We start from the raw sequence: 23532 nt of genomic DNA on the forward strand, positions 1-23532 counted from the left end.
GCTTGTTGTGTATCTGTTGAACTTTTCAGTTACTGTTGTTTCTAAGGAATGCACCTCTATCAAAAATGAGCTTAATTCCTAAAGAGATCAATTATTCATTCTTCCATTCAGCAACATCAACAAATATTGACAGCCCACCTTGAATCACATTGTGCTGGGCCCTGAATTTAGTGACGTTTTAATATTCCAGCTCTTCTCAGGGGCTTACAATATAGCTGGGCGGAAGAGGAAACATGCAAATAAATTAAAATGCAGGGTCCTATAAGGGAAATGAATAGCCTAGGTGACCTAAGTTTTGGAAATAACATAACTAAAACTTCAGCTCCACAACTCAGTAGCTGTGTCCTTGGACAGGTCATGTCAGATCAGGAAAGGTGAGAATGAGTTGCCAAACGCATCACTCTGGGATGGTTCCAGCTCTTGGCAGAGGGTCACACAGTGTCAGGTGTGTGAAGGCAGGATAGGCTGCAGTAACCACTGTGGCGGAGAAAAGAGGTGTCGTTGAGCCCTTTGGCGCAGAAGAGGCGAAACAAGAGAGGGTCCTCGGGCCCTCAAGGATGGCTCATCTGCTCAAGGCGAAGCGCACGTGGCAGTTGGCGGGAAACCCCCTGGGGGTGGAGCTTCAGCTCCCTATCCGGCCGCCCCGTGCTACGTCATCGAGCAGCTCTCCCTCCCCTTGCTACAAGTCGCACGCGCGGAAGTAAACAGCTCTACGTCATCAGGGCGCGTCCTCGCCTTTCCCCTCCCATCTCCTCAGATCGGAGGACGTGCTTGCCTCCACTCGGGGCCAGGTCTATGTCCCGGTTTCCCGCTGTCGCGGGCAGGGCGCCAAGGCGGCAGGAGGAGGGTGAGCGGTCAAGAGACCTCCAGGAAGAGCGACCCTCAGCTGTTTGCATCGCCGATAGAGGTGCGGTCTGCGGGACGGTACGGAAGCCAGCGGGAGTTAAAGCGTGGGGGTCTGGAGCGGGGGAAATGAAAGTACTCCTGTAGCAGGCTGAGAAGAGTAGTGAGGAAGCCGCGGCGTTCTGCTAGCTTTCCAAGCCCGAGGCGAACTTTGCGTCCAATGAGCACTTTGCCTTAGAGGGGGGCGGTCCCAGATCCAAGTTGGGCGAAAACCTTATTGGGAGGCGAAAAAGTGAACCCCAACGCCGGAAATGCATTCTGTTCTTAAACAGGCTCATAAACCCTTTGTTCTCTACCCATTCATCCTCCCCCCTTCGTTGGGCCGCCAGCCTGCCTTTGGGTACGGTTTGAAGGGAGCCAGTTTCCAGGAGCCAGTTTCCATGGTTACCCACCACTTGGCCTTCTGGGATATCAGTCACTCTGAACAGGGACCTAACTTGAACCATGAATCAGAAGCAAACACAGGTGGCTTCTAATCCAGCTGAGAATTTTCTGCTGTGTTCCAGTTTTTGGTCTATTGTTAAATAAAATTGGGTTTTGTGCTTCTGTGTAAGTATGCATGTGTATACGTTGCCTTGCGCTATACTTGCTTTGAAAAGTACTTTAAGTTATGCATGAACAAATGCTGAAGTTGCTGGATTTCACCAAAAAGTTGTTCTGGGCTTATAAACCCTCACTTACAAATGGTACACGAGCGATTTTACTGAGAAGTCATGGATGATCCCTTCCAGCGCTAAAATTCTATTGCCTTTCTGTTTTTAGCCTTGAGAAATTGAGTCCTCCAGAGATATCTTTACAAGTCTTTTAATTGACTTAATTTTCTGTTATTACAGAAGAGAAAGGATGCACGTCCCAGGAGGGAGGAACTACTCCAACTTTTCCTATTCAGAAACAAAGAAAAAAGATTATTCAAGCTGTGAGGGACAATTCATTCCTTATTGTTACTGGAAATACAGGAAGTGGTAAAACAACTCAACTCCCAAAATATCTGTATGAAGCAGGTGATTTTTTTCTGTGAAAATATTGGAAATATTTTAAAAATATCCTCTTTTTAAAGGCCAGTAGGATATCTGTACTGCATGATTGCCCACTATTTTATAGTCCCACTTCTCTTGCCACACCCCCTTCCCCCTATGCTTCTTTATGGTCTATTTCAGTTTCAGGAATTAGTTGGGATAGCAAATTTTCCCGTTTTTCATTACCATAATAATCTCAAATAGGAGAATTACATTGATATTAATTCCCTTTTATAGAATAAGGTTGTCTAGCAGTAGACTATTAACCATTGGATATTGAAATAATTTTGAGGGGAAGAAGTATGTTGATACCTGTTGCTGACATTAGTATTTCTTGATTCTTTCTCTAGAGCATTATCAGGGAAATATTTATTCCCTGACTTTGCCAGCGCAAGCCAACTGACAAGTTACCTTTAAAATATGTTAAGTAAAATTTATAGGAGGCCTTTGGTTTGGATTGATCTCCTGCACTAGACTCAACAGACCAAACCAAAATGGAATTACTCATGCTGAAGTTCCACGCCACCAGGTCTAGAAACTAAATTTTTTCATCTAATCAGAAATGAGGAGAAAGATATAATAGCCAAATCCCAAAACAGACCAGTTTTAGCTAGCATAAAGAAGTTTCCTCTGCTTTGACTTTTACAAGAAAAGTGACTTTGAAATGGGCAATCTGCTTTTTGTCTTCTGTTTCTGCTTTCCTCAGCCCTTTTCTGTCTATACAATCAGCCTCCTTTGCTCAGCTCATTGGAACACTCATTCTATTTTATGAGACGATAGGTTGATGTGATTCTGATTCTGGAATCACAAAAGCCAATTAAGATTTTTTAACTAAATTTGTTGTAATTTTGTCTTTTGACAAGTGTTATTCCTTTCAGTATGACAGAACTTTCTGTCATAAAGTTTGTAAAGAGCAGTATTATATTGGATATGATTTACATTAACAAATAACAAAAATATATTAACTTATTCTGATGCTTCAAATCTAAGTTGCCATCTGTTAAGACATATCACTATTTTATATGCAATATTCCGCTCTTAGCCTTAGGAGATGCCTTCCAAGACCGCTCAATGCCTGAAACCGCCAATAATATCAAACCCTGTATATGCTACGCTTTTTCCTATACATACATAACTATGATAAAGTTTAGTTTATAAATTAGGTACAGTAAGAGATTAATAACAATAAAATAGAACATTTATGACAATATGCTATAGTAAAAGTTATGTGAATGTGGGCTCTCTGTCTCTGAAAGTGCTGTAATATTTTTGGACTTCCATTGACTATAGGTAACTGAAACTTTGAAAAGCAAAACCAAAGGTAAGGAGGGACTACTGTACTATTTAGAATGGAGGCTGGGCGCTGTGGTTCACGCCTGTAATCCCAGCACTTTGGGAGGCCGTGGCAGGTGGATCACATGAGATTGGGAGTTCGAGACCCACCTGACCAACACAGAGAAACCCTGTCTCTACTAAAAATACAAAATTAGCTGGGCGTGGTGGCGCATGCCTGTAATCCCAGCTACTCGGGAGGCTGAGGCAGGAGAATCACTTGAACCTGGATATTTATACACACACACATATAGATATGTGTGTGTATATATATATACACATATCAATACATATTAATACATATTAATAACTACTACAAAATAATACATATTAATAACTATATGTGTATATATATACACATATAGTTATTAATATGTATTATTTTAAATTAATATTTAAATTTTCATGGTGCAAAGATAGGACAGTGTGTTTTTAATTTGGAGGATAATATTCTTTTGGAAACATTCAAGCGGTTTTATATTGCTTGGCCAAAAACAATTTAACTCTAGTAGGAGTAAACAATTGCTAACGTTATGTTTTTTTATCTCTGGTTTTGATAGGGTTTTCACAACATGGTATGATTGGTGTAACTCAACCGCGAAAAGTAGCTGCTATATCAGTTGCTCAGAGAGTAGCTGAAGAAATGAAATGCACTTTGGGATCCAAAGTAGGATACCAAGTTCGTTTTGATGATTGCAGCTCTAAGGTACAAAAGTCTTATTGATATTTGTTTCTTTTCTTTATCGGAACAGGGTCTCACTCTGTCACCTAGCCTGGAGTGCCATGGCACAATCATGGCTCATTGTAGCCTCTACCTTCTGGGCTCAAGTGATCCTCCTGCCTCAGGCCCTTGAGTAGCTGGGACTACAGGAGCATGCCCCCATGTCCAGCTAATATGAATTTAACAGAAAGAGTGGAGACAGTTCTGGAAGATAGTTTAACTTCAAAGTTCAATATATATACTAAAGAATTTATTGTTGTTGTCCATTGTTAATGCTTTAGCTCTCAAGTTTCTGATATTCATCCCATTTTCTCCTTCCTTAATTATTTTATAAGTGACAGTTTGTTTTCTTAGGATTCTCTTATTTATGTATTTTAACTGTAAGGATTCTTGACTCGTAGGTGTTTTTTTGTTTGTTTGTTTGTTTTTTGTTTTTTTTTTCTATTTTTTCTTTTTATTTTTACTTGTAGGTTTTTAAAAATTTTTATTGTAGTAAAATATATATATAACTTAAAATTGACCATTTTACCATTTTGGTATACAGTGCCATTAAGTATGTTCACAATGTTTGGTAGCCACTACCATTTCTATGTTCAGAACTTTTTTTATCATCCCAAACAGAAACTCCATTAAACAATAGATTAAACCCCCAATTTCTCCCTCCCCCTAGCCTCTGGTAACTTTTTTTTTTGAGACAGAGTATTGCACTGTCGCCTGGGCTGGAGTACAGTGGTGCCATCTTGGCTCACTGCAACCTCCGCCTCCTGGGTTCAAGCCATTCTCCTGGCTAAGCCTCTCAAGTAGCTGGGATTACAGGTGTCTGCCACCACACCCAGCCAATTTTTTGTATTTTTAGTAGAGACGGAGTTTCACTATGTTGGCCAGGCTGGTCTCAAACTACTGACTTCGTGATCCACCCACCTTGGCCTCCCAAAGTGCTGGGATTACAGGCGTGAGCCACCATGCCTGGCTGTAACTTGTATTCTACTTTCTGTCTCTACAAATTTGCCTGCTCTGGGTATCTCATGCAAGTAGAATCACAATATTTTATACTTTGTGTCTCTCGTATTTCACTGAGCATGTTTTCAAGGTTCATTTATTTTGTGTGTTTGTATTCTTGAAGTCAATGGAAAACTGAATTAACAAAATCAATTAATCAACTTAATTAACAAAATCAGCAAGTGTTAAGCATTCATGGCACCAACAAATTTAAAATAGTTTCTTTTTAATGGTGAATATTATAATTTACATTGCCTGAGGATTTCTTTATCCTGTCCCAACTACAAAACAATCCCTGGTTTACGTATGTTCCGTAATAGGAATGGCCATCAAATGTGGCACAAAATGACTCCCCAAAATACTATCTGTGCCTTCATAGTGTTCACTGTTTGGGATTTTTTTTTTCTTCTTTCCCTTGTTTTATGGATGTCATTGCTGTTACACCTAGCCTTTGGACCTTTTTCTCCCCCTGTTTTAATGCTTGTTGAGTAACACATTTTTATTATTTTGGTGATAGTGTCATGCTCAGTCACCCAGGCTAGAGTGCAGTGATGCAATCCCAGCTCACTGCAACCTCTGCCTCTGGCTCAAGCAATCCTCCCATCTCAGCCTCCCAAATAGCTGGAACTACAGGTGTGTGCCACCATACCTGGCTAATTTTTATATTTTTATTAGAGAGGCGGTTTTGCTATGTTGCCCAGACTGGTCTCGAACTCCTGGACTCAAGTTATCTGCCTGCCTCAGTATCCCAAAGTGCTGGGATTACAGGGATGAGCCACTGTGTCTGACCTAAGTAACACATTTTTTTGGTTTGTTTTTTTTGAGACGGAGTTTCTTTCTTGTTGCCTAGGCTGGAGTACAATGGTGCGATCTTGGCTCACCGCAATCTCTGCCTCCTGGGTTCAGGTGATTCTCCTGCTTCAGCCTCCCAAGTAGCTGGGATTACAGGCATGTGCCACCACAGCCAGCTAATTTTGTATTTTTAGTAGAGATTTCTCCATGTTGGTCAGGCTGGTCTCAAACTCCCAACCTCATGTGATCCGCCTGCCTCGGCCTTCTAAAGTGCTGGGATTTCAGGCATGAGCCACTGTGCCTGGGCAGTAACACATTCTTTAATAGGACAATGGGGTAGAGAAGAGGCGAGAGTGGGTGGAAAGTATGCATCTACCATTTTCTCGTTTTCCCTGAAACCTGTAAAATAGGGGCTGAGGCAGAAAGATACATCTTGTTTTACTGTTGTTTCCTACAACTTGCTCACCTAATGTCATTGCATCATCTTGCCACTTTCCTCTGACTTTATTGTATCTCCTTATTGGTGATTTTTGTTGCTCTAAGAATACCCAAGTGAGTCTTATGTCCCTCTCTCTGTATAGATAGCATGTTTTGTAACTTACCATCATTTTTTCTACGTAAGTTAGACTATTTTATGTAAACTCTTTTGTTTAGTCAGATTAGTTTGATCACTTAATGTTTTTACCTTTTGAGGAAAAATTTAGTTGGGGAAGTAGTGGTGAATTTCTGTGATACTATAAGTTGCTATACTCTGCTATTTGAACATTAGGAGACAGCAATCAAATATATGACTGATGGATGTTTACTGAAACATATTCTGGGAGATCCAAATCTTACCAAATTCAGTGTCATTATTTTGGATGAAGCCCATGAAAGAACTCTAACTACAGTGAGTATTTTAATTTACTTTTTTTTTTATTAGCAAGTAGTTTACTTGTTTGGGTAGCTTTTTACTATATAGAGAGTTGCCTCCTCTTTAATTTAAGTTTTTAGAGATAGGGTCTTGTTCTGTCACCCAGGCTGGAGAGCAGTAGTATGATCATAGCTCACTGCACCCTTGAACTCCTGGGCTCAAGTGATCCTCCCGCCTCAGCCTCCCAAGTTGCTAGTACTGCAGACGTGCATCACCGTGTCTGGCTGATTTTTAAGAAAATTTTTTGTAGAGACAGTGTCTTGCTTTGTTTCCCTGGCAGGTCTCGACCTCCTGGCCTCCCACCTTGGCCTCCCAAAGTGCTGGGATTACAGGTGTGAGCCACCACACCTGGCTCTTACTTATATTTTAGTCTATTAAAATAGGAATTCCTTGGTTAGAATAGCAGTGTATTTAAAGTAGTTTGGCTGTTAGGTATACTTGTGACTTAATAGAAATTTACTTTTCTTTCAGGATATCTTATTTGGTTTATTGAAGAAGCTATTTCAGGAGAAGTCTCCTAATAGGAAGGAGCATTTAAAAGTGGTGGTAATGTCAGCAACTATGGAATTAGCCAAGCTCTCTGCATTCTTTGGAAATTGTCCGATATTTGATATACCTGGAAGGCTTTATCCAGTCAGAGAGAAATTCTGCAATTTGATTGGCCCACGAGACAGAGAAAATACTGCATATATTCAAGCGGTATTACTTGGCATTCATTTAATGTCTTTTTAAAATATCTGTGATTCTTATTAATTGGGTAATTTGATAATTCATATGTTCCCTACTCTTTCAATGACAGCCCTCACAAGTCCTAGAACTTTTCTTTTTTTTAAGACAGAGTCTCACTCTGTTGCCAGGCACCAGGCTAGAGTGCAGTGGTGCTATTTCGGCTCACTGCAACCTCTGCCCCTCCTGAGTTCAAGCAATTCTCCTGCCTCAGCCTCCCGAGTAGCTGGGACTACAGGCACGCGCCACCACACCCAGCTAATTTTTGTATTTTAGTGGAGATGGGGTTTCATGATGTTGGCCAGGATGGTCTCGATCTCTTGACCTTGTCATCCACCCACCTCGGCCTCCCAAAGTGCTGGGATTACAGGCGCGAGCCACCACACCCAGCCAGGTCCTAGAACTTTTAAGAACCAAATTTAATTTTTCTGTGGGGCAAGGGAAGTGGTGGTAAGGAAATGACTGTATTTCCACTAGCGTATTATGCCTGTGTTTCTTACTTTAGATTGTGAAAGTGACCATGGATATCCATTTGAATGAAATGGCTGGAGACATCTTGGTTTTTCTGACTGGTGAGCATTCAGTATCGGGTTAAAAAATGTTTACTATTTGTAAGTAAGGAATGTGGCACCCAGATAGAGTGCCACCTCTGGTGGGAATTCTGTGCCCTTCTCAACTGTTGCCCTAGCTTTTTTTGATTATCTGAATAACTTCAGGTAAAAGAGAAATAAAAATTGTAAGCCAGCTGCTAAAGAGAAGTATATATATTTATGTCAAAGGATATATGTATATGTGTCAAAGATATAATAGTGTATATATTTTTATGTCAAAAACATAATAGTGTATATATATACACACACATATGTCAAATATCAAAGACATCAAGCTCATTAGTAAATATATGTAAAACACACTGACCTTTTAGTAGAAAGAAGTTAAGTAGTGAAATATTATTTTTATTGGTTTCTCTTATACAGAACTGTAACCTGACTAAACAGACCTGGGTTAACTACATTATTTCAAAGGACATTTCACCAGCTTCTTCTTTGGGTGGTGGCATTGTACTGTGTGATAGATAGCAATACATAAGGTGTAGAATCCATGTGTCATAGACAAGAATGTGGCATTTTTGGAGATCAAAAATAAAATAGTTAAATCCCAGACTAGTGGTATAACTTTTCAAGTAGCAGCACCCACCTAATAGGAATTAGTTTATTTGTTTACCTTTTTCTCTGCCTTGTACTAGTGTCAGAAGTGAGGGATTGTACCAGTCTTTGCCTTTTGGAGATTACTTAAGTATTTTACCCAAATGCAGCAGGACCTGGACTAGCTTCTTTTCTATGTTAACAGTTTAGTGAGTCTTCTGAAATACTATGCTAACAGGATGAAAAGCTTGAAGATGATTAATGTTTTTATTCCTTTAGAGATTTAAGTTCCTTATAAACTGATGTTTCTTCTACTTCAAATTTTATTGTTGAAATATGGGACAGCTTATGTGTTCATCTCCTTTACATTAAATGAGAGATTTACAGTAAATTTTAGGCAAAATTAATTTTAATCTTGACATTTTCTTCTTAAAATTAATTTTTCTGTTCAGTTGCTGAAGTTATTTTTTTCTTCCCATTTTAGGCCAGTTTGAAATCGAAAAAAGCTGTGAGTTACTTTTTCAGATGGCAGAGTCTGTTGATTATGATTATGACGTTCAAGATACCACCCTTGATGGCTTGTTAATATTGCCATGTTATGGATCTATGACAACAGGTAAGAGCCTTGGTGATTGCCCTTAGTATTAAGAGTATTGATTCTCCCAGCAAAACAAAAATATTGGTGAGAATTCTTTGAAATGAGGATAGTAGTTTCTTGTGGGTATTACTGTAAGTCAAACCTAATTTGCCACTGCCACAGAATTTTGGAAATTGTATATATACAGGTATGTCTAAGTGTAAACACAGTGGATCATTTTCCTTTTTTTTTTTTTGAGACAGAGTCTCACGCTTGTTGCCCAGGCTGGAGTGTAGTGGCACGATCTTGGCTCACTGCAAACTCTGCCTCCTGGGTTCAAGCGATTCTTCTGCCTCAGCCTCCCAAGTAGCTGAGATTACAGGAGCTCACCACCATGCCTGGCTAATTATTGTACTTTTTTTTTAGTAGAGACAGAGTTTTGCCATGTTGGCCAGGCTGGTCTCAAACTTCTGACCTCAGACAATCTGCCTGCCTCTGCCTCCCAAAGTGCTGGGATTACAGATGTGAGCCACCATACCCGGCCACGGATAATTTTCCTTTTAAGTAGCCATGGCTTCTTCTGCTTTTCAAGAATGATGCTGTTCTTTTGTGAATTCCAAGAGCAAGTGCAAACTCTTGAGTTGACATTTTGGTTCTAGTAAATATTTTTGGATGAGATTTAGAATTTGTTTTGTCAAACTGTTTTATTTTGGAATTTAACTTGTAAAACTAAAGGAAGATTAACCTTAGTCTCCTCTTTGAACTTGGAATTAGCATTTGAATGTTTTTATATTTTATGTGTATATGTATTAACAGCTTTTGTTGAGTGGGTGATTCTTATCCCTATGTTAACAAAGTTTTTTAATACATGTATCAGTAAAGAGCCATAGATGTGCTATTTGGAAATCTCTTTTATAATGATATTAGCTCCTTACTTTCTAGCATAGATCTCTATTTTAGATTTTTACATCTTCAGGGAAATTCTTAGAATCATTGTTGGATATTTAAGGTTCTCAGTGTTTCTTGAGATTTTGTTCGTTGACCCTTTCATAATTTACTTTGTAACTGATAAATTCAAAACCCATTATGTTTGCTTTGTTATTAACCATTAACTAAATATATACATACACATATATTTTTCTATACAGAGTAATTTCATTCTTTCTTACTGCCACATTGAAAATAATGTTCTGAATCTTCTATTGCATCTTATTTAAGTGAAGTTTGATTTTTACACTAATAAAGGTTGCTAGTAACTTATTTCTTAAATCTCACTGCTTTTTTCTATTTGTTTGTATTTTGCTTTTGTGATACAAATGATAGTATCCTTCTTGAAATGCTGTCCGCTGGGATAATATGTAATTCTCTAGTTCTCCTGAATACTCTTTTCTCTGAGGCTGTTGCCAGCTCCCTGTTCCTTGGTCTCCCCATCAGGTATAAATGACTGATTCTTTAAGTTTCATCCTTAGCTTGCTGTTTTCTTAGAATTTTTTGTTTTGGAGAGGTTGGCTTCTAAGACTCACTTGTCATTTCCACGCATAATTCATAAGAGCCTTTCTGGTTGAGTCTCACTCCTTGGTGCTAGATTTCCTGGGTTTTCTCACTGGGCTCTCTGGTCTGTGCATCATATCATCCCAGATCATTCATCCAAGCAAATGGCAACTCCTAATGGCACGATCTCGGCTCACTGCAACCTCTACCTCTCAGGTTCAGGCCATTCTCCTGTCTCAGCCTCTTGGGTAGCTGGGATGACAGGCATGCACCACCACACCTGGTTAGTTTTGTATTTTTAGTAGAGACGGGGTTTATCCATGTTGGTCAGGCTGGTCTTGAACTTTTGACCTCAGGTGATCCGCCTGCCTCAGCCTCCCTAAGTGCTGGGATTACAGGCATGAGCCACTGTGCCCAGTCCTAGTTTTATTTTTTTAAGAAAAAACTGGGATTATGTTTTATATGATTTTATGTTTTCCTTTTTTACCTTTGCAAAACCTTAAAAAGTATAGAAAAGTACAGAAAAACAGTTCCCACTGTGCAGAATTAACACAGTTGGTATCTTAGCATATTTGCTTCTACTTATTTAAGAAACATTACTTGATTGAGGAAAAATGATACTATTTTATTATAAATAATTCAAGCAGTGTACAGAATTACAAAGGTAAAAAGAAATCACCTCAAGTTTTTCTATGTGAAATAACTATTTAATTTTAGGAAAACATTCAAACATCTGTGTGTGTGTATGGGTACATATGTATTAACAGAAGGGTAAGTGGGTAGACAGGTTGATAGAAATACTTTCTAAAAGTGAAATGATACTATTAGTTTCTTTTTAAAAAAGCATTTACTTTTAACTTCATTTTACTTGAAGGAATTATTAAACTTCAAGTAAATCTTTCTTTACCACATGAGATAATATTTTATAAAAGATTGCTTTTAAGATTAAAAAGGTGAAAAATATTCAGTTGAAGTTACTGCTTTTAGCCTGTATTTTATTAGAGGTTTTATCTGTTGGCTGGGTGTGAATGCTCATACCTGTAATCCCAGCAGTTTGGGAGGCTGAGGTGGGAGGATCTCTTGAGGTCAAGAGTTTGAGACCAGCCTGGTCAACATGGCACAATCCTGTCTCTACTAAAAAAAAAATATATATATATATATATGAAAATCAGCTGGGCTGTGTGGCGCATACCTGTAGTCCCAGCTACTAGAGAGTCTGAGGCAGGAGAATTGCTTGAACTTGGGAGGTGGAGGTTACAGTGAGCCTGGGTAACAGAGCAAGACTCCATCTCAAAAAAAAAGAGATTTTATATGTTGACTCCTTGATTTGAAAAATGAAATGTCCTGCTATGTCCTCCCCTTCTGATTTTGGTTACTTATTTTTCTGTCATTCAGATTGATTCAGTTTTCATCATCTATCCTTTTACCATGGTTCTCCCATTCCTAAGTTAATTTTTTGTTCACTTTAGATTGGCTAGATTTTGTTAATTTTTTTTTAATACAAGGGCCAATAAGTGCTGTGTTTTTTTTTTTTTTTTTAGTTCTTTTATGTTTGGTAGTGTCTGACTTTTGTCTTTATACTTGAACTACATCTTGGTTGGGTTTTATGTTCTTGGGTCACACTTTCTTTTGCTTAGAACTTTGTAGACGTTGTTCAGTTGTCTTCTGGCATTGGATGTGGCTGCAGGGAAGTCTGAGGCCAACCTGATTATTATTATTTTTTGCCCTCCTTGTAAGTGATTTGCCTTTTCTGTCTGATTGCCTGAAAATTTCTATCTTTATCCTCAAAGTTCAGTAGTTTCAATTAGGTTTTTTTGGTGTGTTGAATGTTTCATATTAACATTTTCTGTAATTTGATGTGCTCATTTTAAAAATCAATTTAATTGAGATATAATTTATATACAAGAAGTGTGTGTTTTAAGCATATACTTCATTAAATTTTGACAATGCATGTGCCTGTGTAACCATCACAACCACATACATGATGATGAACATTTCTGATGTGCTCTTTTGAGCTGCAGATTTAACTCTTTATTTCAGGGAAATTATCTTGTGTTATATCTTTGAATATAGCTTATATCCTATTTGTCAGTTTTCAGGGACACTAATTATTCTTATGTTGAATTGTCTGTCTTCTATATTTTTTAATTTCCTTCTAGTCCCATTATCTTTTTCAGCTACATTTACGTAGCATTCAAGCCTTTTTCTGTGTCAGGAGTTTGATTTTGAGCTGTGTTAGTGAAAATTCTTGAGGTATTTTTGACTTACCTAAAGGACATCTCAGGGTGGGGCAGAATTTGAGCTGACCAATGTACTTCTTTGTTCTATTCTAGAGGTTGTTTTTCCCCCTTTGACAGTTTTAAAGTTTATTGCTTTAAGTTCATTTTATTCACATATACACAAACAAACATATTTCTGTGTTGGGTTCTTTTTTGGGGAAATTAGAGATAAGAAATTCTAGGAGGAATGTTCGGTTGGCTTTAACATACATCACATGTATCTTTCTTAGGAGCATTACTTCATTAAGAGTATTGAGGGGCCTTTCTTCAATATCTTTACTTCTTGGTAGACTTTGGAACATTTTTCTGCCTCTGCCAATTTTTTTCCTTCCTTATTAATAATATCCTAGTACTTTATTAAGTCCTGGGATAGGTGGGGTAAGGAGTATCATAATCTTTCATAGGTAGGAAAATCAGGAATGGAGGTTATCAGGATTTTTTTTTTTTTTTTTTTGAGGTCTTGCGCTATCACTCAGGCTGGAGTGCAGTGGCGTGATCTTGGCTCACTGCAACCTCCACCTCCCCGATTCAAGTGATTCTCCTGCCTCAGCCTCCTGAGTAGCTGGGATTACAGGCATGCACCACCACACCCAATTTTTGTATTTTTAGTAGAGATGAGGTTTCACCATGATGGTCAGGCTGGTCTCGAACATCTGACCTCATGATCCGCCCTCCTTGGCCTCCCAAAGTCTGGGATTACAGGTGTGAGCCACCGTCCCTGACCGAGAACTGCTGTGTCTTAATGAGATATTTCCTCTTTCTTTCCTAGAGAGTGAGTACTTGCTCTAGGAATATAAGTATTTAACTTTTTTCCGTCCCTTTATAAACGTTAAACTGGCCTGTGTGTGTAACTGTGGAACATGGTGGTAAAATGTGTGGGCAAAATGTAAAATGTGAAACAACTGTGACAGCAATTCCAGGACTTTTAAATTAATTATTGTGAATAAATGGTATGAATCTGAAATTTTGCTTGAATTGAGGACTAAACAACTTAGGGACTTTCTGAAATAGATTTGACTGAAGAACAGACTTGATTATGGATAACTGTGTTCAGAAAGGACATTTCTAATTTATGTAAAATTTTAGGATAAAGTGTGATTTTAAAGGTAGAAGGATCTTAATGTATCAGTTATATAATAGAAATTTATCAATTTATTTTACAACTAATTATTGAACAATTACTATAACCCTGGCATTGATCTAAGTATTGGAAATGTGCCTGTCCTTATGGAGCTGGATTGTATAATAGCAGAGTAGATAGGTAATAAGTAAATGTATAAACATATAATTTGAACTATAAGGTAATATACTACCCATTTTATCTATCTCGAGGAAATGAGCTAAATATAAGAAATACCTAAAAAATAATTTGAACTTTTGTTTTTCACCAGATTCTTCAGCTCTGAAAGAAATAGGTTTTTCAGAATTATTTTTGGATTTATATAAAAACTTATCTACAGATACCTTTTATAAGTGACCTTTCTAGCATTTCTTCTTAAAAAATTAATTTCAGAGTGATCTAAAAGAATAGCAACATTACTTTGTTTTAAATTTGCCTGTGTGTAAATTTTGAGCTAGTACTTGAGCTCTCTGACTTTTACTTTTTTTTTTTTTTTTTTTGAGACAGAGTCTCATTCTTGTTGCCCAGGCTGGAGTGCGATGGCACGATCTTGGCTCACCGCAAACTCTGCCTCCCAGGTTCAGGTCATTCTCCTGCCTCAGCCTCCCGAGTAGCTGGGATTACAGGTGCCCACCACCACGCTCAGCTAATTTTTTTGTATTTTTAGTAGACATGGGGTTTCACTATGTTGGTCATGCTAGTTACAAACTCCTGGCCTCAGGCGATCCATCCGAATTGGCCTCCCAAAGTGCTGGGATTACAGACATGAGCCACGGCGCCCAGCCGACTTTTAATTTTTTAAATATATACACTGAGATGGTTGGCCTAGTTCCATGATTTATTTGATTGATTGATTGATTGAGATGGAGTCTCTGTCACCCAGGCTGGAGTACAGTGACATGATCTTGGCTCACTGCAACCTCCACCTCCTGGGTTCGAGCGATTCTCCTGCCTCAGCCTCCCAAGTAGCTGGGATTACAAGCATGCGTCCCCAGGCCCAGCTAATTTTGTATTTTTAGTAGAGGTGGGGTTTCACCATGTTGGCCAGGCTGGTATTGAACTTCTGACCTCATGTGATCTGCGCGCCTCAGCCTTCCAAAGTGCTGGGATTACAGGCAGTGAGCCACTGTGCCCAGCCCAGTTCCATGATTTTAAAACTGCTCATCTGTGCCACTCGTTTTCTCCCTTGTGATAGTTCAGCTTTGGTCTGGTTTATATATTGAAAATACATAGATCTTTGTAAGATTTTTTTTAAAAACATCTTTTTTAAAACTTAGTTCTTTAAAGATTTTCTTGGCTGCTGGAAAGAAAATAACTTGAGGATGCTCACGTAGAAAAAATGAATTTTCTAAATGAATATGAACATATCTTATGGAAATCAAATGGCAGTCATGCATTTAGAAAATATTTAGCTAAAGTATATGTATGTATTGCTATACTCATACATATAAAATAGCAACAAGCCGGGTGTGGTGACTCATGCCTGTTATCCCAGCACTTTGGGAGGCTGAAGTGGGTGGATCACTTGAGGTCAGGAGTTCAAGACCGGCCTGGCCAACATGGTGAAACTCCATCTCTACTAAAAATAAAAAAATTACCTGGGTGTGGTGGCACACACCTGTAGTCCCAGCTACTTGGGAGGCTGAGGCAGGAGGATCCGTTGAACCTGGGAGGTGGAGGTTGTGGTGGGCCAAGATTGCGTCACTACACTTCAGCTTAAGCAACAGTGAGACTCTGTTTCAGAAATAAAAAAAAAGCAATCATATAAAAGGTTTAAAAAGATGCTATGAAAAATATGAATAGAAATGCTAAGAATTTCTTTTCATATTCCAATAGATTGGCTTGTGTATTCCTTGAAATGATTCCTCCTAATTTTTGGATATCACTGACATATCCTACCTCAGCCACCCATTCAGATGCTTATATCCTAGTATTTGTCATCACCATGATTTCTGACATTGTAAACATCTGCCCTCTTGCTGATTACTTCCTTTTTCTACCAACTTACTCACTGTTGCTAATTCAACAATTTTCATAATGCATTGAAACTTGTCCTTTACCAGCCTTCACTTACTCCTTTCCCTCATATTGTAGTAATTTCCTTGCAAACATTCTTAACTCTCTTGCCCTGTTTTCTGCTGAACCTAGTGGAAGAGCAAGTCTAGCTCAACCCGTCTTTTTACTTATTTCACAGTCCTGCCTCTTAAGGCCTGGAAAGTGCCAGAAACCTAGAAATACCGTCTTGTCAACTGTCATGGCTGATTCATTCTTTTTTCACCTTAGGCTAGCCGTCTCTTTTCCAGGTACATTAGTTGTTTCTCTGTGGTTCACACATTTTTTCTCTTCACAAGAGACTAGCCTAATCCAACTGAATATCTCTTGCACCTTATTTCAAATTCATCAGATAATCAAATTGGCTAAGCTTGGAGGAAATGCTTACCCTGGTGCCATGAACTATGTTGGAGGAACAAGGTACCACACTATAAGCATAGCTGCTGGGGCCCACTCTTTAGGATTTGTGGGTGGTGGAAATGAGTGTGGTATTACTTCTTATAAGAAGTAGTTGTGAGCTGGGCGCGGTGGCTCACGCCTGTAATCCCAGCACTTTGGGAGGCCGAGGCAGGTGGATCATGAGGTCAAGAGATCCAGACCATCCTGGTCAACATGGTGAAACCCCGTCTCTACTAAAGATACAAAAAATTAGCTGGGCACGGTGGCGCGTGCCTGTAATCCCAGCTACTCAGGAGACTGAGGCAGGAGAATTACCTGAACCCAGGAGGCGGAGGTAGCGGTGAGCCGAGATCGCGCCATTGCACTCCAGCCTGGGTAACAAGAGCGAAACTCCGTCTCAAAAAAAAAAAAAAAAAAAGAAGTAGTTGTGGATTAGGCAGACCATCTCAATAAAAACCACTTTGCTAATCAGTCTTTAAGGAGAGAGACGTTCTTAATGTGGAGTCCATGAATGAGCTTCAGAGAGTCTCTGAATACCTTAAAATTATTTGAAATTTTTTTGTGCGTGTACATACATGCCTTTTTTTTTTTTTTTGAGACGGAGTCTTGATCCGTCGCCCAGGCTGGAGTGCAGTGGTGCAATCTCAGCTCACTGCAACCTTCACCTCCTGGGTTCAAGCGATTCTCCTGCCTCAGCCTCCTGAGAAGGGATTACAGATGCGTGCCACCAGGCCTTGCTAATTTTGTATCTGTGGTAGAGATGGGGGTTTCACCATGTTGGTCAGGCTGGTCTCGAACTCCTGACTTTTAATGCAGAGGGAGTCCACAGTTTTTATGTATCTTCAAAGGGCAGTAGAGGACATTACTGTAGGTTTTTTTGTTTTTTGTTTTTTTTTTTTGAGATGGAGTTTCACTCTTGTTGCCCAGGCTGGAGTGCAATGGTGCCATCTCAGCTCACCGCAACCTCCACCTCTCCGGTTTAAGTGATTCTCTTGCCTCAGCCTCCTGAGTAGCGGGGATTACAGGCACGCACCACCACGCCCGGATAATTTTTGTATGTTTAGTAGACAGGGTTTCTCCATGTTGGTCAGGGTGGTCTCACTTCCAGCCTCAAGTGATCTGCCCACCTTGGCTTCCCAGAGTGCTGGGATTACAGGCATGAGCCTAGCCCAGCCTACTGTAGGTTTTTGTTGGTTTGTTTTGTTTTGTTTTAGCAGTAATAACCTGTGATTACATGAATTTAGAAATCTTAACAGTGAAATGTAAAGAAAAAATAGTTTTTGCTATCGTATTTTGAATTCAAGATTATTGAAGAGGTAAAGAAACATGACTTTTAATGAAAAATTTAGTTCTTCAAAACTTGAGTTTGACAAATACATGTTGTAAATTGGTATTTTGTTTTTACATGTACTTTAGATCAACAGAGGAGAATATTTTTGCCACCTCCACCTGGAATTAGAAAATGTGTCATATCCACCAATATTTCTGCAACATCTTTGACAATAGATGGAATCAGGTATAACTTTTGAAATTTCTCCGAAAGTCAAAGAAGCCTATCATTACTAAACATTAGCTAAACATTACTGAGTTTGCTTTTCTGTGCCCTCCACTAATTCCATTCTCTCCTACTTTTTAATGTTCTTAACATGTAGTCACCTATTTTGCAATTATTGATTGCTTTGAGCAGGAAATGGTATAGGAGGTATATACTATATTCCTATTCACACTTTTTGTTTTAGAGACAAGAGTCTCCTTATGTTGCTGAGGCTAGAGTATAGTGGCTGTTCACAGGTGCGCAGTCATAGCACACTACAACCTTGAATGGGGATCAAGCGATCCTCCTACCTCAGCCTCCTAGGTAGCTGGGACTACAGGCATGTGTCACTGCACTTGGCTGTTCACACTTTTTAACTACTTGGCAACTTGAAGCTTCCTCTTTCCAAATTTAAGATTATGTAGATTGTGTATAATGCTTCATGAGTTTCACTAAATAGGAAGCCAAACCTGTTTTTCTGTTCTCCCATTACAAGCATACACCTTAGATGATCTGATTCTTGCAGCCTCATTTGGTAGAGCAAGTTTATGTATCCATTGTTTATCTGGATATACTGTCTCTCACTTTTTATCTTTTTGTGAAAACTAACTGATTCAGGTCCCTTACCTTTTTTAGATATAATAAATAGTGCTATCAAATTTTTTAGTAAATATAGTAAGGAAACACTAGGAAATTTTAAGTCTGGACTGATAATTAATGTGAAGTTCTTTAAGACTGGGATATTTATCTTTTACTCAGTATATTTTATGTCTTCAAGTCTGATTGTCTGCCACAGGAAGGCTGAACCTGAATCGCAAAGATCCTATGTGTTTCTCCTGGGTAAAATGATCACCCAAGTCTGAGAGGAAGTCTAAGTTCCTTTGCTTTTCTCTGTTACTTTAAAAATAATGGTTTCACTAAGGGATTAAGAGAGTGGTCTCCTGGGTAAATTAACCTCTGTAATTTTCTGTTTCCTGCACAGGCAAAAGCCATTAAATAGCATGTTTCAGAATGTTGCCTTGCTACTGCTATCCTACTTTGGTTCCTTACCTGACTTGTTCACCATTTAATTGGCTTAAAATGGCATGTTAAGGGCTAGCTGAAATTAGATTCTGAATCTGTTAAAATGGTCTGAAGCTAACTTTCAAGTTTGTATTTTTTTTTAATTGAGACAAAATTCACATAAAATTAATCATTTAAAAATGAACAATTAAGTAGTACTTAGTACATTTACAGTAGTGTACAACCACTGCTTCTACTTAGTTCTAAAATATTTCATCACCTGAAAATAAAACCCCATACCTATTAGGCAGGTACTCCACATTCCCCTCTCCACCTCAGTCCCTGGCAACTACTGGTCTTACTTTTTGTTTGTATGTATTTTCTTTTATTCTTTTTAATTCTTTATATGTGTCAGCAGGAAGCAGTATATATTTTCTGTTCTGGATATTTTATATAAATGGAATCATAGAATATGTGGCCTTTCGTGTTTGCTTTCTTTGACTTAGCATAATATTTTTGAGGTTCATCCACGTTGTAGCATGTATCAGTACTTCTTTTTTGTGGCTAAATAATACTGCATTGTGTGTGTGTGTGTGTGTGTGTGTGTATTCCATTGTGTGTGTCTATGTATGTGTGTGTATATATACTATATACATATATGCAAAACAGTTTGTTCATCCCTTCATCCATTAATGGTTAATGGGCATTTAGGTGTTTTTACCTTATGGCTATTTTTCATAGTGCTGATATGAACATCCATCTATAAGTATTTGTTTGAGTACTTGTTCTTAGTTCTTTTGGGTGTACACTTAGAAATGGAATTGCTGGATCATATGGTAATTTTGTGTTTAACTTTTTGAGGACCCCCCCCACCAAAAAATTTTCCACTTTGGCTGAACCATTTTACATTCCCAGCAGCAACATATGAGGGTTCTGATTTCTTGACTTTGAAGTTTTTCACTTAACATAATAGGCATTGTGTACTTGCTGGCTTGCTAGGAAAGGAGAAACCAAAGTGGTTAAAAATTAACAAGTCTTTTTTTATTTTCCAGAAACTTAAATTGCTTTGATTCTTTTTAGGTATGTGGTAGATGGTGGCTTCGTGAAGCAGTTAAATCACAACCCCAGGTTAGGGTTGGACATCCTGGAAGTGGTTCCAATTTCAAAGTAAGTCTCTATGTCAAATCTTTTTATTCAAAGAACACCTGATTAGGTAATTTCTAGCTGATTGGGGGAGAGAAAGTAAATTATCTGAGAAACCCACAGAACATCCTGGGGACTTTTTGCGTTTTTTTCCTTCTGTAGGAGCGAGGCATTACAGCGAAGTGGCCGAGCTGGCAGGACTTCTTCAGGAAAGTGCTTTCGGATCTATAGTAAAGATTTTTGGAACCAGTGTATGCCTGACCATGTGATCCCTGAAATTAAGAGAACTAGTTTGACATCTGTAGTTCTGACCTTAAAGTGCCTTGCCATACACGATGTCATAAGGTATGTAGACAACTAGAAAAAATGAAAAATTCGTTAGTGTGGAGCCAAGTTATTGACTCAAAAATTATTTTGAAGTATTTGACTCATACATCCCTGAGAGTTGAGGCTAACCTCTTTTAGAGGTTGGTTTTCGTACTGGATGCTTTTTAACTAAACTAACACAAAAGACTTCCTTGCATTGCTTTAGTCGGATCTCTTGTTTGTATTTAACCTTGACTTAGTGGCAGAATTGGGGGGTTGTGCTGATGTTTATTTGGATCACTTAATGACCACTGTTTATTTCTAATGAAAGGTATATAATGAGCTAGGCATAATGGCTCATGCCTGTAATCTCAGCATTTTGGGTGGCCAAGGTGGTAGGATTGCTTGAGCCCGGGAGTTTGAGACCAGGCTGGGCAACATAGTGAGACCTCATTTCTACAAAAATAAAAAAAAAGTATGATATGGTGCATGTTTGAGTCCCAGATATTTGGAGGCTGAGATGGGAAGATCACTGGAGCCTAGGAGGTAGAGGTTGCAGTGAGCTGTGATTGTACCACCACACTCCTGTCTCAAAAGAAAGGAGCTAGGTGCGGTGGCTCATGCCTGTAATCCCAGCACTTTGGGAGGCCAAGGTGGTCAGACTCCTTGAGGCCAGGAGTTTGAGACCAGCCTGACCAACATGGTGAAACGCTGTCACTACTAAAAATATAAAAATTAGCTGGGCACGGTGGCACAAAATTGTAGTCCCAGCTACTCAGGAGGCTGAGGCACAAGAATCACTTGAACCCGGGAGGCAAAGGCTGCAGTGTGCTGAGATCATACCACTGCACTCCAGCCTGGGCAACAGAACGAGACTCTGTCTCAAAAAAAAAAAAAGGTATACAATCAGAAAGTAGAGGGTTTTGTTTTTTGGTTTTTTTTTTTTTTTTTTTTGCTTTTTTTGTATGGCCAGGATTATACTATATACCATGAAAGACAGTATATCTCTGTAGTTTTTTGCTTTCACTAAGCTTAAGTTATATTAGGGAAACAAGGTTCAGACATATGAAGTAAAGGGTAGAAGAACAGTTCTATCCTTTAGAATAGTTAAGTTAGTCAAATGTTAAACTATATAATTGATTGGTATAGGATAGAATATTTTTGTAGATAGATAGAAATTTCATATCATACATGGTAGAGGAAGTAATGGAAAAAAGTGTATCTTGTTGTTTATTTTGGTCTTAATTGCCTGAGAAGGTAAAAGTTTTAAGGAATTTTGGGGGATGGTAACTGTGCAGTCTTTAAATTCATTGTAAGTGATTATTAGGTGCATCCAAGTATGTATTGTAGGTCAGGTGCTGTGGCTCACGCCTGTAATCCCAGCACTTTGGGAGGCCAAAGTGGGTGGATCACCTGAGGTCAGGAGTTCAAGACCACTCTGGCCAACATGGTGAAACTCCATCTCTACTAAAAATATAAAATTAGCTGGGCATGTTTGGTGCTCATCTGTAGTTCCAGCTACTCAGGGGGCTGAAGCAGGAGAATTGCTTGAACCTGGGAGGTAGAGGTTGCAGTGAGCTGAGATTGTTCCATTGCACTCCAGCCTGAGTGACAAGAGCAAAACTGTCTCAAAATAAACCAAACACAAATGCTCATTGTATACTCTCGGAAAGCTGATTTGCCAATTTCAAAATATTTTGGATAGTTATCATTAGACTAGAGATTTTCTGAATGAGAATATGTAGACACTAGAAAGAGAAAAGCATGTAATACATGAAATTCTGACTATCAATAAACTATACCAATGAGACAGAAGGAAAAGAGCCATTTAAAGAAATCCAGCTGGGTGTGGTGGCTCACGCCTATAATCCCAGCACTTTGGGAGGCTGAGGCAGGCGGATCACAAGGTCAAGAGTTTGAGATTAGCCTGGCCAATATGGTGAAACCTCATCTCTACTAAAAATATAAAAATTAGCCAGGCATGGTGGTGTGTGCCTGTAGTCCCAGCTGCTCAGGAGGCTGAGGCAGAAGAATCGCTTGAACCCAGGAGGTGGAGATTGCAGTGAACCAAGATCGTACCACCGCACTCCACCCTGGGCGACAGAGCGAGACTCCGTCTCAAAATTAACTAACTAACTAACTAACTAACTGACTGACTGACTAACTAACAGAAACCTAAATAGCCAAACCGAAAACTTTCAGATGAACCCAGCTTTTAAAATAATGTCTTGATTTTTTTCATTTGGGAAAAAGGGCCGTTTTTGGAAATAGCTGCTCTGTAAGCTTGACATTGAATCATAGTATATAAAGGATAGCAGAGCAACCTCTAACTAAGAATGAGTACGTATTAGAAGAATAGGAACAATAATTACTTAATATCATCTGCATTGAGTTATTTTTCCATCTTAAGTCTTAAAACCCATAGTGTACTAAAATCGCAAAATTTTGTTTCGAAATGCTAGAAACAAAAACAAAAAAAGACTTCCTTTTAAAAAAGTTGTATATAGAGTAAGGAGTGGTAGACCCAGTGTTTGGTATTCATAGATGACAGAAAGAAAATGGAGCTTCTCAATTATTATTTTGCTTTCCCTTTCTCTTCCATCAGAAAGAATGATTTTTAAAACTGAAAATGCAAGAACAAGTCTAAATAAGAAGGAATTGATGACTAAGATGGGTTAGGAAATAATGAGAGAAAACCCAACCACCATAAATGATTTTGTCTTGAGTGTTTAGACATTATTTCCATGGTACTAAAAGAACTTGCAGATTTAGTGTCAGAGTCTTTGTAGGTCATCTATTAGAAATTATGCAGAATAGGTTATTAGAAAATTGTGAGAAAGGCAAATGTCTTGATGTTTTTTATTTAGTAAAAAGGGCAGGGTCTAGTAATAACTGCCTGGTAAACTTGACATTGATTGCTAGCAAACTCCAGTATACTTTATTAAAAAATGGTTTCAGAAAATTTAATGATGATTCATGAGTATGAATTTTAAAAGCTCACTATGAATATGCCATTTTTTGTTGTTGTTGTGTTTGGGGTTTTTTTTTTTTTTTTTCTGAGACAGGATCTCACTCTGTCACC

General features: G+C 38.6%; 1 protein-coding gene across 1 annotated transcript in view; it reads left to right on the forward strand.

The window, feature by feature from the left end:
- Positions 1-734: 734 nt before the first annotated feature.
- DHX40 (DEAH-box helicase 40) overlaps positions 735-23532 on the forward strand; it is a 49878-nt gene continuing 27080 nt past the window's right edge. The window contains exons 1-10 of the mRNA XM_012445415.2: positions 735-907; positions 1737-1904; positions 3812-3957; positions 6533-6652; positions 7148-7375; positions 7908-7974; positions 9032-9163; positions 17882-17981; positions 20082-20168; positions 20307-20489. Of these exons, the coding sequence (XP_012300838.1) occupies positions 796-907; positions 1737-1904; positions 3812-3957; positions 6533-6652; positions 7148-7375; positions 7908-7974; positions 9032-9163; positions 17882-17981; positions 20082-20168; positions 20307-20489 (1343 nt within the window). The 5' untranslated portion in view covers positions 735-795. The remainder of the gene's footprint in view (positions 908-1736; positions 1905-3811; positions 3958-6532; positions 6653-7147; positions 7376-7907; positions 7975-9031; positions 9164-17881; positions 17982-20081; positions 20169-20306; positions 20490-23532) is intronic.

The sequence above is a fragment of the Aotus nancymaae genome, unplaced genomic scaffold (genome assembly GCF_030222135.1).
Source record: "Aotus nancymaae isolate 86718 unplaced genomic scaffold, 86718_ANA_hifiasm-v0.15.2.pri h1tg000018l, whole genome shotgun sequence".
NCBI classification, from domain to species: Eukaryota; Metazoa; Chordata; class Mammalia; order Primates; family Aotidae; genus Aotus; species Aotus nancymaae.